This window comes from Melanerpes formicivorus, unplaced genomic scaffold (genome assembly GCF_026170545.1).
Source record: "Melanerpes formicivorus ecotype bairdi unplaced genomic scaffold, bMelFor1.0.p_v2 SCAF_7, whole genome shotgun sequence".
In the NCBI taxonomy this organism is placed as follows: domain Eukaryota; kingdom Metazoa; phylum Chordata; class Aves; order Piciformes; family Picidae; genus Melanerpes; species Melanerpes formicivorus.
The window spans coordinates 1,406,238-1,424,806 of NW_027142359.1; the positions used below are offsets into that span (position 1 = coordinate 1,406,238).

General features: G+C 45.8%; 2 protein-coding genes across 4 annotated transcripts in view; one reads left to right on the forward strand and one right to left on the reverse strand.

Moving 5' to 3' along the window:
- The window catches only part of PODN (podocan), a 108,588-nt gene that overhangs the window by 26,655 nt on the left and 63,364 nt on the right, over positions 1–18,569 (forward strand). The window contains exon 12 of the mRNA XM_068140618.1: positions 103–3,688. The gene's annotated coding sequence lies outside the window, so the exon portion shown is untranslated. The remainder of the gene's footprint in view (positions 1–102; positions 3,689–18,569) is intronic.
- SLC1A7 (solute carrier family 1 member 7) overlaps positions 11,955–18,569 on the reverse strand; it is a 67,452-nt gene continuing 60,837 nt past the window's right edge. For 2 of the 3 annotated variants that reach the window (XM_068140622.1, XM_068140619.1), the window contains 2 exons: positions 15,722–15,821; positions 11,955–13,288 (listed from right to left, as the gene is read on the reverse strand). In XM_068140622.1, the coding sequence (XP_067996723.1) occupies positions 13,052–13,288; positions 15,722–15,821 (337 nt within the window). In that variant the 3' untranslated portion in view covers positions 11,955–13,051. The remainder of the gene's footprint in view (positions 13,289–15,721; positions 15,822–18,569) is intronic. The other variant, XM_068140621.1, reaches the window with a different exon arrangement.

The window sequence follows — 18,569 nt, forward strand, 5'->3', positions numbered from 1 at the left end:
GGATTTGGGGCATGAGCCACATGTCAGCAGGTACTAAGTTTAGCACGATCTGAATGCTGTATTCCCTTATGTAATGGATTTTGTTTCTGTGATGTTTTGCAGGGAGGCATATGGAAAATTTCCCTCTCAGCCTGTGTGTACATATCTATAGAGAAACACAGAGAACACTTAGCAAAACGTGCAATGAATTCTGCAGGAGCTGTCGTGGCGCTGGGCCAGGCTGGTGGAAGACAGTGTGTTACAGTGCCTTATCCAGGGAGAGACCCTGAATGCCTTTCCAAAGCTTCCAAATCATCTTATACAAGACCCAGGATCATAAGGGATTGCTCTGGAACTCACAAAAGCTGGCTTTTGTTTCTTCTGTTTCTCTTCCTTCACTGCTACCATCTGTAATAACAATATGGGACTGTTTTGAGCACATGCCTTCAAATGCTGGTTTTGTCACTGCATTTTTAGTGACCCCTGTATATGCTGCTTTTCTTTCCCTCCACCCCAGAGAGGCTGTTTTTGATCAGGCAAGATGGATATTTGCAGTAGTTTTGTGTGTGGAGCAGTTATAGGAGGCACTTTGGTCACCAGGCAGCACTACTAATTGTGGATGCAATTGTTCCTCTGTTCTAACAATGTGTATATTTGGAGAAGAAAAACAAAGTAAGGCTGGATCCCGTAATATTTTATCTCTGCTGCCAAAGCCTGCAGTGTATGCCTGTTGTAGGAAGGTCTGAAGACTAAAAAATTGCTCTTGTGAATATATATATATATATAAAAATATAAAGAAAAACAACCCTGTCTGCCTTGTAGAGTTTAGTAAAGTTTATGTCTTGCTGTTGCTTCCCCATGTGGCAGTTCTGTGAATGTCTCCAAAGGTCTATCCAGAAGACTTGAGTAGCAGTCTGCTCTTTTAATACCTGTGCTAGAATTTTCCACATCTTGTGTGGAATTCACACTGAGAGTCAGAAGGGAGTCTGACAAAGCAAAAGAGAAAAGTGAGTGTGGGGTGTCTTAGGGGAAAACTCTTGAAGCACCAAGAGAAACGTCGTTGTGTAGCTTGTGGAAAATAAGGAAACCATGGAGAGATCTACAGAGGTACTTGGGTGGCAGGTTGCTGATTTGATTATCATGTCCTTGACCTGAGGGAGCCAGTCTGCTTCATAGAATGTTGTCTTTTGAGGATTTCTGGTTGAACACATGTTGTTTTGCATGCTGCATTCCAGGATTCACTTGGAAACAACAGTTGGCTTAATTTTCTGCCAGCTGTTTTTCCTGCTGCAGAAGGTCTAGTTCTGTACTCTCCCTTAGGGTTCCCATAGCATATGACAGTAATTTCAAGCTGGTATTTCCTACCTTGGACAATTCAACACCATCACAAATCATAGAAGAAAAGATTGCTTCCCAAAATACATAAAAGCTTGGCACTAAAAGTTGCATAACCTCCACATTTTTTAATGTCAGCTGTACAGCTGAGCCATAAAATAGCTTTCCAGCTGACTTTTGGGATAGGTCTGGGACTGCCCCTCCCCCTTCTCCTCCTGGCATTAGGCCTAGACAGGCCGAAGAGGCCTTGAGATAACTCCCCCACCATTACCCAATAGGGAGCATCTCCCACAGGAGCAGAGAGGGAGGAAAGAGGAAGTGTGAAAGACTTTGCAGATGTGTTTATAGGGTGCAGGACTTTATGGGTATGAAACAGGCTGTTTCCTGTGTCCACCTGCTGGGCTGGACACCTGGGACAGTGGAGGTGTAACTTATGTGGCAGCAACAGGAGGCACCCAGCCTAAACTGCCACAATTGCTATATAAAATCAGATCAATTTGCTATCTCCAGCATACCCCAGTGGAAGCTTTGCCTCACTTTGGTGAAACAGACAAGTTTATTGTACTCCTGAACAAGCTGAGAATATGTGGATTTTTATGGCTTTATGGAGAACTGTTGAATTATCTTTAAACTTCAGTCCCTTACCCTCTGATTCTGTGAGAAATCAGGTGCTCCAGACCCCACTTGAATCCCTTGAGTGTCTGTTGCAGTAGAGGACATTCCTCTTCCCCAGTAAAAGCTTCCAGTATCTTAAGGGGACCTATAGGAATGCTGGTGAGTGACTTCTTAGGATGTTGGGTAGTGATAGGACTGGGGGGAATGGAACAAAACTAGAAATGGGTAGATTCAGCTTGGATGTCAGGAAGAAGTTCTTCCCCATGAGGGTGGTGAGACACTGGCACAGGTTGCCCAGGGAGGTGGGGAAGCCTCATCCCTGGAGGTGTTTAAGGCCAGGCTGGATGTGGCTCTGGGCAACCTGCTGTGGTGTGAGGTGTCTACCCATGGCAGGGGGGTTGGAACTGGATGATCCTTGAGGTCCCTTCCAACCCTGACAATTCTCTGATTCAACCCTCCCAGGAGGAATGCTTTTTGATTGTCCTGTAAGAGACTGATGAGAGAGAGCCAGAAGGAAACAACAGAGAATCACAGAATATATCTGGTTGGAAGAGACCTCCAAGCTCATCCAGTCCGACCCTCAAACCAGTACTGAAGGGTCAACACTAAACCATGTCCCTAAGCATCAGGTCCACACACTGCTTGAACACCTTCAGGGATGGTGACTCCAGCGCTGTCCTGAGAAGACCATTCCAATGTCCTAGAACCCTTCCAGCGAAGAAGTATTTCCTAACAGCCAGCCTAAACCTCCACTGGAGCAGCTTGGAACCATTTCCTATGGTCCTGATGCTTGTCATCCATGAGAAAAGGCTGCCCCCTCCTCACTCCAGATTCCCTTCAGGAAGTTGTGCAGAGTGATGAGGTCTCCCCTCAGCCTCCTCTTCTCCAGGCTGAGCACCCCCAGCTCTCTCAGCTGCTCCTCATGGGCCAGGTGCTCCAGGCCCTTGCTGAGCCTCACAAAGGGCCTTGGCTGGCAGTGGGAGGCCTGTGGGGCCTAGGCTGCAACAAGCAGGAGAGGCCCTGTGGTGCTCCTCAAAGCCTGGGGCCTGGCCCCGGGTGGAGCTGCCACAGGTGCAGATCTTGGTAGCAGTGGTAAATATTCAAAGGAGAGTTTTGAAGGCTGAAGTGGAACACAATCATTTTTTTCATGGAAGTTTCTTCCTGTGGACTGCTTGGGTTTGGGAAGAAGAACTGAAAGGTTTTAAGACTGAAACAGAGGTATGGATATTGAAAGCCTGCAGTCTAAAATATTCTCCTGGATGACAAGAGACAGGACAGGAAATGGTTCCAAGCTGCACCAGGGGAGGTTCAGGCTGGATGTTGGGAAATATTTCTGCACTGGAAGGGTTCTTAGAATTGGAATGGTCTGTCTGGGGCAGTGCTGGAGTCACCGTCCCTGGGGTGTTCAAGCAGCCTGTGGAGCTGATGCTCCGGAACATGGATTAGTGCTGACCCTTCAGTGCTGGGCTGAAGACTGGAATGGATGGTCTTGGAGGCCTCTTCTAACCAGCTATGTTCTGGGATGCTGTGATTCAGCTGGCAGCTTCATTCCTCAGTGTCCATTTTCTCATGCTGGGCACTCACCTGTGGTTGGCGTGCGAGCAGGCCGAGTGCATTTGCTGCTTTCCAAGGCCGTGCTTCCTCGTTACAAAGGATACTGCGCAAAAGGAGGGGAAAGGAGATTTTTCTGAGATGGGATATGATTTCTCACAGCAGCAGCAGCAGGAGCAGCAGTGTGCAGCCTCAGCTGTCAGGAGGGGTGAGTTGTGGGGGATGCTGGCTGGGGGAGGGAGGCAGAGTGAGGGGCTGTGTGGGTACAGCACCGTTACGGTGTGGTGAGCGGGCTCTTGCTCTGCCTTGAGGGCCTGGCCACAGCACACTCTGCTACTTGGGGTGTGTTGTGCTTAATGAAAAAGAGATGCTTTACACAATGAGATTAAAAAGGAAGAAAACAACCTCTAAAGGAAGGCTTTTGATCACATTTGAACGGGGATGTGGTGGGGCAGGAGGAGGCTGCAGAATCCTCCCCTGGGGGAGCAGCAGCAGCTCCTAGCAAACCACCAGCTGTCAGCTCTGGCATCTCTGTGGGGCTGCGTTTCCCAAGAGTTTCCACCCGCCCTCCTTGCAGCCAGCTCTGGGTCAGACAACCATGCCGGGGTGAAGATCCGTTGGATCATCTGAACAAAAGAATATCTGCTTTGGGGACTTGGAGATTATTTGCCTTAGCTTCCTGCCATAAATACTACAGGGTTGTCCATTAAAAGGACAGCTGGGGAAAGGATCCTCTAGCTCCTGCAGGTGCTGAAGAGTTGGGCTGGCAGGCCTGCTCCTAAAGACATCTGTAGGACAAATGACCTCCTCTTGTGTTGCTTTGCAAGATGAATACGGGGGACTCTTTCCTGAAAAGACTGGGAGTCAGGACTAGCAGCAGTTAGGTATGCTCAGGAGTGAGGCTCTGGACCTGTATTGACAAAATAGATGAGAATGGGAAGAGCCCAAGCTGCCATTTCTTCTGCTCCTCAGTGGTGCCCACAGGACAGGGAGGCTGGAGAGGTATCATCAAAACTTAATAATTGTTCCCTTTTGGCAGTGGTTTCTGAGGAGCAGTAAGAGTTTATGCTGCTCTTTGTCACCATCTTGACTGAGCCCACAAACAGTTTTACAAACTTTGCTTGCACAAAAGTACTAAGAACAAAGACATATTTTACAAATGTGTTTGATGGGAAGCAGCCTCTTGGAAAGCTTCTGTAATATAGTCCAATCTCCTGTGAGTTGATTTCACTCCACAGTGTAATATTGCTGAGTCTTTCTTCCTGGGTTTGGGAATAGTTGTCCTAAAAACTTAAACATTAGAGAGTTTTATACAATAGGAATTTAGCCTTGGTGGTTGTTTTTTTTTCCCCCCAAGATATTTCATTCTCCAATGGAAATAATTTATGGAGGTCATTGCCATTGCTTTATTATGTTGCTAATATAAGAGCAGTGAGTAAACTCCCCAAAGAACTCCACTTCCTTTAGTGAGGAAAATATTGGTGTGCCCTGTAGCTCTGATTCATGCTGCTATTGTAAAGTCAGCCAGCTGTGAGATATATGTGCAGTCAGTGGATGATAAATGTGTCCTAATAATCCAGAATATAAAATGTTTCCATAAAAATTCTGCAGTAGTATCCAAGGATGTTAAACAGGCCATCAATAAAATCCTTCTTTAAAGGATTTTTGAGGCAGGCAAAGGCTGGTTTAATGCACAGTTGTCCAGGGCTATCTCAAGTTTTCCCCATGGCAGTTCCAGAATCTGTTTTTTTTTAGCAGATGTTTATGATATTGCTGCTGCTGAAAGTTTCAACTGATTTGCAGTATTTTCAGCTCCCAGTTGCAGACAAGAAATGAATGAGTCTCTTGCTTTTATTACTTGAGATATAATTGTGTGTTTGTGGACAGCCATCAAAGAAATTAACAAATCCTAACCTAGGGTATATCTTTTATACAGGATTCAAATTAACTTTGATTCCTTACACAGCACTCTGCATCTCTCCCCTTCTTTGTAGTGGGCCCCTATTTCTTTTAATTCAAATGCAGCAATGGGATAAAACTCAAAGCAGTTTACTGATGTGCTGAAGACAGTAGAGTTGCTGTACCATAAGGCACCCTCATAATCCACAGCTTAAAGGATTTGGCACTGGGAGACTCACTTTGGTTGTTCTTCCTGTCTCTGTAAAGTAGGCAGGAAGAACCACAGTGAATCTTGCAGTGTCAAACCAGGCAGGAAGACCTCAAGTGAGTGTTCCAGCTTGTTCCCATCTTCTTTCAGAGAGGGGATAAACAAAACATCTGGGGTGCAGAGTGTCTCCAATAGCTTTTGTGAACTTTACTCTGCAGACTGCTTGTGCAGAAAGCATGGCGTGGAGCTGTGCATTAGTTCTGTGCACAGCACCTGTGAGAAAACAAGAGGCAATGAGCAGTCTCAGTAGCAATTCCATCACACAGCTTGCAGGCTTCCTTTCTGAACTTTCTGCTAGAAGTAGCTCCAACAACAGTGCTGGCCTGCTACTCTCCTGTCCATCCTGTGTCTTCCCTCCCCAGATATTTGGTTAGGAAGGGTTTTGTGTCAGAGAAATGCTTTCTTCCACTGAAAAACCTGAGAGACTTGGATGATTTGTTCTCAAACAAAGATCACAGGTTTACTGATTAAGCTATCAGTAAAATATAGACTACCCAAATCTCTCTGCTTTGAGTTTGTTTTCAAGAAAACTCATGAACTATAGAAAGGAACTGTTTAAAGTATTTAAATGGAAAAGAAGATGGAAGATTAGGGTTTAAAATGCTCAGTTTGACTTGGTTTTGTATAATTGCCACATGGTTTTAATAGCCTAGTGGTAAAACCCAATAAAGCCACCAGAAGCAGTGAAATCATGATGAAACATCTCAAGGTCAATCTTGTTTTTCTTTTGGCTTTGCCATTCAGCCCATAAAGTATTTGTAGCAGATGTAATGTGAGATATCTGTGAACATAAAACACTTCTTGTTTTGCTTCCCTTGTTTTTCCATTTTATTAAAATACCTTTCTTTGCAGGGGGAGGGGGTGGGAAACTTATTAGGAAAGTTCAAAAGGAGCCTTTAACTACAGTGAGTTTCAAGTGGTGGGTCAGATGCTGGCTTTCAGCTGGTGCTGTGTGCAGCCTTCATGCCTAAATGGAGTGCAGACACCTCTCTGTGGTGACAGATGACTGCTGTTGGAGCAGCAGATATAGATTTCTGGACCTTACAGAAGGAAAACTGCTATGATGGAACCTGAAAAGCAGAACTGAGACCTACCCTGAGCACATCTATAGCTCCCAGTGGCTTAGGAGGTCTAGAGGCTTGTAATGCCTTAATAATTAAGGAACAATATTTCCTTGTTCTGCTGGTCTCAATGCTCTATGCTGGTTTGGAAGGAAGGACAGCATGCCCTAACACTGAAAGTCTCTCTAGGAATACAACAAAGCTTCCATCATATCAGGAATAAGAGAATTAACTGTCCATTCACTGCAGTCTCTTCCAAACCTGTCTTAGTGGCTGTCCACAGGCAGAAGCTTTGTGAGAAGGGGGATGTCTTGCTCCATCCCTACATCTCCAGCTATTGGTGCCTTCTCAGAGCCAGCAAGCAAAAGAAGTTTGGTTCTATTGCAGGAGAAGTGATTACCCACTTCACCTAGCAGTACTCACCATCCCATCATCCTGGAGCCATCTTTATTTGTTCCCTGCAGCGCCACTCAGTAACAGACAGCTGTGATTTTGCTTTGACAGCCTGCAAAATATGATCCTGTGACCCAAATCTGCCAAAAGACTCAGCTGTGCCAAATCCATTCCCATAGAGCATCTTGCAGAATATGGAGGTGCAACCATTGCTACTTTCTAGATGTTGGAATCTGAGGCTTTGTCACTTAAAACAGGAGCCTGGCAGTTCCCGTGAATATTGTGAGCAGTGATTCTGTGCTTCCAGAATGGCAGAAGTAGCTAATCCAAGGTAATCATGAGTCCCCCTTAACATGTTATGTAACCTTCTCAGTCTTCAGATGATTTATCCTTACCATGCAGCACCATGTTGAATTAGAAAACTGCTTTTGATTTGTTTATAGACAGGAGGCAAACCCTGCATTCTTGTGGTCACTCAGCCATGAGATCACAGGAGAAGTCTGAGACAGTGCATAATGAACTGAACTTAAGCACTGACCACCCTTCCTGTACTATTGATCTCATCCATTTGGGGTTTTGTGGGACAAACCCTTTTATAAGTTGCAGAAGTATCAACCAGTGTGTTCCCAAGTAGTTAGGAATGCAATTGTATTTATTGCCTCCTTAACTGTATGTGAAATCAGAGGCTACAGTAGGGAATTTACTGCATAAATTCAATTTGCAGCTTGGTCCTTAGTGAATGCATGGAAAAAATGAGTTTGTTGTGGAGCCTCTTTCCCAAATGCAGTGAAGCTGGGTATTTCCAGTTGTTATTATTGCAAAGGGCTGTGCTCCCCCACTGTAAGACATGCAGCAGTAGCATCCCTGTAGAAAAACCTGTACTGCTTTCTCTCCTCACTGTATTTAGTCCTCAGTTGGAGGGCTGTGATCTTAGCCAGCTTAGTGCCTGGGGTGGTGGTGGTGGAAACCAGCAGTTCCTCATTTCCACTGTGACTGCAATGAAAGAGAGCTGTCTTGATGTGAAAATGCACCTGGTCCTTAGAAGAGGCACACAGAGGAGTACTTAGCACAGGGCAAGATCAAAGGCAGCCTGAGCTTTCCAAATGCAGTTCAGTTCCCAGGTTACACATTATGCTTGCACACATCAACCACCTCCTGCTAGTAGTTACCTCATTCTTATGGAAAGCACAGAAAGGACTGAGTTAGTTTCCAAGACTGTCCATCTGGCTCGAAGATGAAGCTTTCTGTCTGGCTTGCAAGGATTACAAATCACTTTGCTGTTGTTAAAAGGGGACTGCGATGAATATCGGTTGTAGAATGGAAAGCGAGAGCTCATCAAATGGGGACCTTACAGAGTGACTGTTTTCTGGGTGCTTTAGAATGGCTGCTACAGCACAGGGGGAGTCTGCAGTTCAATGTTTTGGCTCGTTATTGAGATCATCCTTTTTTTTTATATTGAGATGTATTCAGCTGACACATAAACTTAGCTGCAATTAAGTGATTTAAATAGCATCCGTTAAGACTAGCTGAGAACATGAGTAACTGCGTTAGTTCCGCAGGCTTCTGTAGTGGGGCTGGCAGACAAAAGCTCTGTGGAGTTTGTGGGATGCAAAAGTGCTCACGTTGTGTCTCATTCTCCCAGTCATAATTCCTGCACAAGGGTTTATGACAGCAGTGCACCACTTCAAAACCTCCTTGGCATTGCCAACATCCTCAAGAACGTTTTTAGGTTCTCTTTGGTGATGTTTCATGACACAACAATCTGCAGTGGCTTCATTCCCCTCAGTAGTCTCTAGGGCAAGGCAGTTGCAAACTAAGCAGCACAAAGTAACTGTCACTGATATCTGTGTGTTAATTTGGGTTCCTTGCCAAATGATTTCTTCCCTAGCTGTATGCAGTGCACCACCCTTAATTATCTTCTCTCCCTCCTCAGCGCTCTCCCCTAGTGTGCATGCTTTCATTGGCTATGTTCCCTCTCTTTTTAGCGGGGGGAGGCAACTTCAAAATAAGGCTGACTGTTGCTAGTTAAGAAATATGTGCTTTCTACATACACTTCAAAGTGTTCTGTGCAAAAAAGTTAGAGATGATTTGATTGATTTTTTAATTACTTTTTTTTGTTAATATGAAATGTTGAGACTGTAAAGTCCCATGTTTGTTTTTATGCTCTGCATGCAGGAGCTGCATATTTACCAATGCAGGTCTTGCACTCTGACTTGACAATTTACAGCTTCATTATTTCTGTTGGAAGGGAGTGTGATTATAGCTGGAAAATGTGAACAGCTCCATGCATGAAGATATGGTATGGAACCTGCTGCTAGCCCATCAAGCTGCTTGGCAGCAAACACCATGAGACACAGAAAACAGCTAATGTGAAGGAATCCACACCATGAAAATGACTTTAACTTCAGTATTGCCTCTCCCTAGTTAACAGTGGTGCCTTGTGTTCAGTACAGCATGACTGCATGTGGTGGGTTGAAATTCCATCACACCACCCTCCCTAGCATTAACTTTACCAGACCAACTCAGTAGCAGCCAGACACTCCAGTCAAGGTTACACTGTCCTGAGCAATGTATAGTTTGGTGAGACCCCACCTGGAATACTGTGTCCAGTTCTGGAGCCCCTATTACAAGAGGGATGTGGAGGTGCTGGAACGTGTCCAGAGAAGGGCCACAAGGATGATCAGAGGGCTGGAGCTTCTCTCCTATGAGGACAGACTGAAGGAGCTGGGGCTGTTCAGTCTGCAGAAGAGAAGGCTCCGAGGTGACCTAATTGTGGCCTTCCAGTATCTGAAGGGGGCCTACAAGAAGGCTGGGGAAGGACTTCTCAGGATCTCAGGTAGTGATAGGACTAGGGGGAATAGAATGAAGCTGGAGGTGGGGAGATTCAGGCTATATGAGGAGGAGGTTCTTCACCATGAGAGTGGTGAAGCCCTGGAATGGGTTGTCCAGGGAGGTGGTCGAGGCCCCATCCCTGGAGGTGTTTAAGACCAAGCTGGATGAGGCTCTGGGCAGCCTGATCTAGTGTGGGGTGTCCCTGCCCATGGCAGGGGGGTTGGAACTAGATGATCCTTGTGGTCCCTTCCAACCCTGAATGATACTATGATACTATGGTAATTACCAGAGTGAAGACCTAAAGTGCTGTAGGCCTCTACTTAGCAAGAGTTGGTACCACGTATAATAGAGGTCAGGTGAGAAACTGGTGCACTGTGTTCCTCCCAGCTGAAGGGGAAGCACATTTTGATTAAAACCCCAAGTTTTAAAGATACAACAGTATAATGGGAAAAAAAGAAAGCACTTCAACCTTGGAAAGCCAAACTGGGCCCTCTTTGAATAGGGTTTGAATGCAGAAGGCTTACTTGGAGCCAGCCTGTTGATTCCATACAATATGCCTTCACACATGAGACTTCCACATTCCCTACTTGCCAGAGTGGGGCAAAAATTATGATTTTTCTTTGTTCTGTAGGGCTTGTGTGGCACAACTAGCTGCTGCTTCTGGTCTTTGATGCTTCATCTCATCTGAAGTTCTTAGCGCTGCAGTTGGCTTAGACCTCTTGAGACCTGACGAAGCTCAAGAGTGTCAGACTGAGTAAGCTGGCAAAAGGATTTGCACTTTGTAGTTAGCCAGAGGTTGTAGGTGGCTGGAGAAGGCGGCAGTGGTAAGGCTAGCAGCACGTTCTGCTTGTCTGACTATGCCACCTTGGCGTGGTGTGTGGGCAGACTCATCCAACACCACTTAGTTTGGAACTACTCACTCCAAATCTTGGATCTATTTGGTGTCTTTCACCACCGTTTTTATGTATGTACAGCAGCTGCAAAGTGGTAGTTGACTGGTAGGATTTTACTGTCACTTCAGACAGTTGTAGCTGACTGTGAAGTTGAAACTTCATGCTATGGTTTATTTGCTGGCAAAGCCAGCATGCAGATCCTGCCCTCTCCACATGAACCAACCCTGCTGCTTGCTCTTGTCCTTGTGTGATCCCTTCCCTTGTGTTGACACAACTGTCTCTTGGGACTGTGCTAAAGCCATATGTGAGCTGGTTTGGATTAGAAATACTTCTCATCTGATTCTTCTTCTGGCCTCTTAAATAACTGGGTCTGTACAGCTGGGAGAGGAGGGGAGGCAGTGCAGGAAGGAATGGGCAGCAGGAGAAGAATGAAGGGGACCTCCTGGAACTGCCAGTGCTCCTGAAAGGAAAGTATGTGATGCTGTGTTTGCCAGCTGTTGCTTCTGCCCCTTCAGAGAGGCACAGAGCAGGCCCAGCTCTCTCAAACCACTCAGTTTGCAGAGCAGGTCCATTCTAGGACTTGCTAAGGAGCAAATTGTTCTGAATAATTTCAGTTCTTTCCTGTTCTTTGTGTTCTGTGTTTGTTGTTTTCACTCTAGGATCAAATCAGGAAAATAGTTACCAACTGTAGGTATTTTCAAATCAATACCCAATTCCTGTGGACTTATAGGCAGTAAGATGTATGTTTGTTCCTTCTGGCTTTACTACTCCATAGTTAACTACCCATAGTGCAGCCCTCTGAGGCGAGTAAGTAGACCATGGCAAAAGAAATAGTCTGAGCAGGAGCCCTCAAAGCAGAGGTGCACATCCCAGGAAACCTACTGATCATGTGCATGAAGCCCTGCTGCTTCTGTCCTGGGTTGTTTTGTCTCTGAGAGGAGCATGTTACAATGCCAGGCACACGGGATCTGAAACGGATGTGCCACAAGTACGTAAATGTGGTGTGTCAAGTGTGTGACCTCTCGGTCAAATCCCAGCTTCTGGAAGGTTTTTTCACTTCCACTCTGCATTTTGGCAGAGAAATGAGAAGACAGCAGTAGCAGAAGTGCACAGCCAGCCTGGGTCAAATGGCAGCTTTATTAAAAATGTTCTCTATCACAAACATTGGAAACACACCCAGCAGATCTTATTGTAATGACAGATTCAGTAGAAAAGGAGTGCCTGTCAGTGTAGGGGAACCACTAAATTCTGAGAGAGAACTGTCCAGGTTCCACAGCAGACGCCTCACAAAGCCCTCCAGCATTGCTCAGCATCATTGGGTTCCAGTTCGTGTTCTGTCTGCCCTTAGCATGAAGCCTCTGGTTCACAATCTTGAGCTTTGGGTTTGCACATATTTACAGGAGGACAGGAAGAGGACACATTAGCACCAGTGCCTATGGATTAGGGCTCACATTGCCTCTGCCACTGCCTGTGCATGGTGCTGGCTCTGCTGGAGAGTTAGGTTAAAAAAAAGGTTATAAGTCTGGCACTTGGAAGGCAAACGGCTCCGCAGTGAACTAGGAACTCTGTGCTATGGATCACATCTGACTGCCTGTCTCTGAAGGCTGCCCATCAGAGTTACCTTTGTGTGCTTTCTTGCAAGGATGCCTGGTTTGCTTTATCTCTGCTCAGAGTGTTAGGTAGTAAGATACATAACCCCCCGAGACCAGGAAATCAGCGTGATTTTCTTACTGCTGTTCTAGAGCTAAGCACAAACTCTGTATTTAGCAAACAGTGTGCAAAGTGAGTATCTTTAGCAGTTTTGGTCAGCCTTTTTTCACCTAGCAAAACCTCTACATAAATACAGTGTCCAGAATTGTTGATATTCACACACACACACACACAAAGAGAAAAGGCTTTGGTTAGAAAAAAAAGAGAACACATAAAAAACAAGCTTATAAAAAACCAGGAAGCCAAAGGAGTGTCAAACACTATACTGGAGTAAAATGAGTGCAGAGTGAACCAGTTGTCCATTAGATAGTTTCCAGTGTTCACATCTTTCACCTAAGAAGCCCATGCCTCCATCAAGCTGTGCGCCTTCCCTGCTGTTCACAGCCGGTCTGCAGGCTCCGGTGCAAGCAGGGTGGTGGGAATCCCACGTTGTGCTGTCCAAGGCAAGGAGTCCCTCTTCCAGCTGGGAGGTAGAGATTGGGTGTCAGGGTGCGAGACACCGCTGAGTGCAGCAGTCACACATTTGTTTCTAGTTCATTTATTTCAATAGTGCAGTGGTCTTTACTGTTGGATTTCTTAGTGTGGTTCTCCACTGGGCTTTCTTCTTGCTCCACTTGTACAGGGATGTGCTGCTGAAACCCTTTCGCTGTGTCTGGTCCGCGCGTTTCGTTCATGGTCTTCACGCAGCCATTTCTCTGGTAAGCCACAATCTGATGGATGTTAACAGGCTTAGTTTCACAGACCAATGGCACCTATGTGAAAAGCATTAAGAGCTCAAATACTGCCACTCTTTGCTGTATATGACAGGAGAGCAACTTTGACTTTGAAAGCCTGTGGACTGTTTTACACTCTTCAGGATTAACCAGGGCCTCCACAGACTTCCAGGACCTGTTTCTCATATACATTGGAAGCTACAAGACTGGGGAGGGGGCTGGAGAGAAAGTCCTGTGAGGAAAGGCTGAGGGAACTGGGGTTGTTCAGCCTGCAGAAGAGGAGACTCAGAGGGGACCTTATCACTCTCTACAACTACCTAAAAGGAAGTTGCAGGCAGGTAGGAGTCAGGCTCTTCTCCCAGGCAGCTTGTGACAGGACAAGAGGCATGGTATGAAGCTGTGCCAGGGGAGGTTTAGGTTGGATATTAGGAAGCACTTCCTGACGGAAAGGCTGGTTAGGCACTGGGATGGACTGCCCAGGGAGGTGGTGGAGTCACTATCCCTGGAGGTCATTAAGGAAAGCTTGGATGTGGCACTTGGTGGCCTGGTTTAGCTGCTGTTGTGGTGCTAGGTCCTCGGCTGGACTTGATGACCTCAGAGGCCTTTTCCAGCCTCAGTAATTCTGCCTGATTCTGTGATCTTTGCACCATCTGGACAAACTGAAAGTGTCCTCTGAGTACGTGAACGTGTAAACTCATACAGTGCTAACTGCTTGTGTTAGTAAAGTGATGTTAGTAGGGTAAGTAAAGACTAGACTTTGAGGGCTAAGTGGGAAAGGTAGAGTCTCAATGGCCACTCTGCTGAGCTGGGGGCACTGCTTGTTCCTGAGTGCAATAACACAGACTGGTAGGACATTTGTTGTTGCCTTTGCCTTCCTTCTAACCCAGTAAGCTAACACCTGTCTTTTCAGTCTGCACTGGTTTAAAATGAATACAGAGGGTTTTATTGACTGATTCATAGGTTAAATATTGCCAGATGTTCTGATGGGGAAAATAAGACACAAGGACTGGCACAGGAAAAAAAGGTAGACTTGCAGCTGAGACAATTTGGCCTTTGGGTATCCACTGCTAACGCCACAAGGCATGGCAGCCAAAAGGTATGGCAGAATAATGGGATATTTTAACACAATTATAGAGCATGAGGCAAAGAAAAAAATCTCATCACAGATGACTAAATAATCCCATAGGAGGGATTTTATATTCTTGGAACGTCGCTTCCTGAGTTCTGAGCGAGTGCTAAACACAGCAATGAAATGCAGGAGGCCTGTGTTATGCAGGAACTCAGGCTACACCTCTGGCTTCACTACAGATGACATACCCTACCATTTCATGGGGTGTTCAGGGGGGTTTGTAGATACCTATATGTGCAGCACCCACATTCAAGCCTAATCTTGTCATTAGGTACTGCAGGTGCTAAGTAACTCAGAGGACAAGGCCTTGTTATAGAAAATGTGAAAGAGCAACAATTGTAAATGCATCTTGCAAGAAAGGCCTGAGAGTGGGAGTTACCAGAAAGATTCTCTGTAAAACAGGAGGAATAATAATAATAGGAATAACAGTTAGCTATTAATACTGTTGTCCTTTGCTGAATGCTAGAAATCATGCAGAGAAATGAAACATGCCCTGTGAAAATCAGCCCTGGTGAAGAAACATTTCCTGCATAAACTATTCTGTCTTTGTGGAAAAGAGCTGGTGAGAGTCGGCCATGAGCTGAAGTGGCTGGAGATTAGCACCTCCAGGTGTGATGGGCTTGTGGAATTAGGAATCTCCTTTGTCAAGGATTTGCAAGAAGAGCATGAGGAGGAGTTCCTGGTAGAAGGAAAGACTGAATGATGCATGCCCAAGAGGAAGGAAAAAAAGAGGGAGGCAGAGGCAGAACACCTCTGTATGTGTGGTGTATGGAATGAGATCTACAGAAGGAAAAACAAAGATGTAAGAAGGGAATCATATTAAATGTAAAAGGCATGAAGGTGCCTGAGAATGCACTCTAGAATGGAGAGGCAATGTGCTTCTGCCAGTCCAGAAAGGAAATTGGTGCGATGGTGGCTTCAGGTTATGCTAACAGAGAGGCTTGAAACACCCAGGGTAGCTGCTTTTGTTATCTTACAGATACCTTTACGTCCCCCTACACACACATTTGTCCTTGCCCTGTTGGTGGTAACATTTTCAGAAGGAGGACAGCTTAGTGGCCAGTCAGGGTTGGGTGCTGTGTGAGAGACAGCTCCAGCTTCTCCTGCATTTGCAGGGTAGTGCAGCTGCTTCTCCTGCTGCCAGACACAGCTGGCTGGGAAGATTGGAACTTGAGTGGCTTTTTGCATGACCTCATGGAAAAGGCTCCCTCCACCATGCCCAGCTCTGCTCTGTCTCTGAATCCCCTTTCTAAACTGGGTGAAGCAGCTGTGGGTGGCCCCGAGGTGGCCAGCTGCGTGCCGTAGCGTGGCACTGCTGCCACCCCTGCTCCTGCATTAGTTACCTCATCCCCGTCCTTGATGAACTCCTTCCGGCAGATGTGGGCCATGATCCCTGCAGCCAGTGCATCCCCCAGGACATTGATCATTGTTCTGAACCTGTCTCTGGAAAATTAAATGGGAAAGGCAAGTTGCTGTTATTTGGGTACATTCACAGGGTCACACAGGATCACAGGATGTTAGGGGTTGGAAGGGACCAACAGAGATCATCGAGTCCAACCCCCCTGCCAGAGCAGGACCAGAGAATCCAGCACAGGTCACACAGGAACACATCCAGATGGGTCTTGAAAGTCTCCAGAGAAGAAGACTCCACAACCTCTCTGGGGAGCCTGTTCCAGTGCTATAGGACCCTCACAGAAAAGAAGTTCCTCCTCATGTTGAGGTGGAACCTCCTGTGCTGTGCACCCTTGTCCTATCACAGGGTGCAACTGAGCAGAGCCTGTCCCCTCCCTCTTGATACCAGGCCCTCAGAGATTTATAAACATTTATTAAATCCCCTCTCAGTCTTCTCCAGGCTAAAAGGCCCTGGGTCTCTCAGCCTCTCCCCATCACTGCAACAGTCATAGCTGAGGGCCAGTTTTGCTGGCTTTGAGCCAATGAGCTCAGGAAAATAGTGAGGAGTTTGGCACCAGGCTGCCACTAGTTCCTCACCTGCTCAGTTGGGTTTTTCAGTCTCTTCTGAGCTCAGGGCACTGAGCTGCCACATTTTTAGCTGAGCTATAAGTGTATAAGGAGTTATGCCTCCTTATACATGCAAGCTCAAGACTGTATTGATGTCTGAGTTTTTATGTTAAGGTCCTGTATTAAGGCCTGATTTGGAGGCTGGTGCTGCAAATGTCTTAATGCAATGAAAGCAGGGGGCAGCCAGTGCAGGCAGAACCTTCTTTTAGTTATCAAAGTCCCAATTTCAGCAACCTCAGATTTTTGCAGTGGTAGAATGTGCAGAATACAACCCAAATTATTCAGAAGACTACTCAATAACCCCACTCACAAAGTAAGCAGGCCCTGACCATATTGAAATCATGTTCATTGCTGGCAAAGTTATGGTTGCTATGGCCACCAGTGGCCCTTAAAGATTCTCAGCTTTTCCCATGTAAATAAATATCTGTGCCTGACAGAAGTTTGTATGCACACAGCTTCACCATATTTCAAGTATTCATTTAGGGGATCATTTCCTCCCTGCTTACACCCACTATTCATATACAGGCTGCAAATGCACAACAGTAAGTGGCTGTCGCAGGCAAGTGTGGTGCTTGAAGCAGCTTGGACTCTGTTAGTAAAAATGGATGAGGTTTCCAATGGCCACTGCCTCGTGCAAGTGAACTCTATCACCTCTGTTCCAAGGAAAACACGCACCTCTGAAAACTCTCTCAGCTTGCTAACTTCATTTATAAAGCTGGCTTAGAAAATGGAGGGTCAGAAATCTCTCCAGATGTTTGGCTTATTAAAGTCAGTGGCAGTCCAACATCAACAGTGCCCAGATTTCTGATCCTGCATTTTAATATAGAAAGAATTGAAGCTCTGTGTCCATTCTTTTTATTTTTCAGACATTTTAGGCATGTGCTCTGTGCATGCAGGAGTGGAGCAGCTACTTGCTTAATTACCATGCAAGTTCCTGCATGGAAGGTTATTTACAGTTGCAAGTACCCTCAGCAATAATATTCCACAACATGGCTGTTGACTCCAGGACACAATCCTGCCCTTGTTTGCTGAGTCCATTTTTCTCATTCCTGCTGTTCTGACTGTGGATTTTGCTTTCAGGAAAATTCCAACAAGAATATGTTAAGCAGGGGAGAAACACTGTTACAGCAAACAAAAATAGATATTCCTCTTACACACAGACTTTTTTTTGCTTGCTTGATCATCAGATTTTGATTCCTGGAAAGGCATTCCGAGTTGTTCATTTTGGATTGTGCCAACAGTCAGCTGTTGTCAAGAAAAAGCTGTAAGAGCAGAACTCAGGAGTTTGGGCTCCTTCTTGGGCTCTGATGAACATCTCTTGAAGACAGGGCTGTTCTGAGGAATCAGTGCACCACACTGAAACCCTTAGGAACATGACCGGCCTGGCATGGTGTTTGCTCAGTTCTGGTTAGTCCATGTTCCTGTGTGCACAGAGTTATCTGCACCACCCACCACTGCCATTTCTCCACTAAGAGGCCAAGCTGCTGCTGGTGGCATTTATTTCAGTGCAAGCATGTGAGCCAGGTGTTGCAGTGCTGTTTTAGCTTTAGATTATACTATTAAAGATGCCAACATTTTGCCTGCTGTTTAATAAACTATCTGAGAAACGGTGTGATTTCCTCCTCATGTCCCTGGGCACCAGCTAAAGGCAGGAAGCTCACGTGCCTCTTATGGCTACCTAAATGAGTTGCAGCACCTGCAGTGCACTGTCATGGGGACTTCAGTCTCATGAGATCAGCCTGCTTCATACTCCAGCACTTCCACAACCACTCCTGAAATTACTCATCATGTCAACCACGTTGACACTTTGCATCTGCATGCTCTTAAAACCATCAAGTGCCAAAATAGAGAAGTATACTTTTTGTATGAACGGTCATCTACAGAAGACAGAAAATTGGATCTGTTCCTTGCTCACTTTTTAATACCATCTGGAACTATAGCCTGAAAAAAAGTTGTTTGTTGTTTTGAGGAGTTCTGTCAAAGAAATGGGAAAAAAAAGCCTCATTCCCATATATGCTGGAAGGTTTGCTGGCAAAACAAGGAAATGTTGATGGTGCAAGAGTTGGGTGAAAACTGAGTGATACAGAGGGAAAGGCTTTTGCAATACATCTTGAAATACTTTGATTTTGCTGTGCTGCATTAACTGTTGAGCTTCAGTGGCTAGCAACGTGT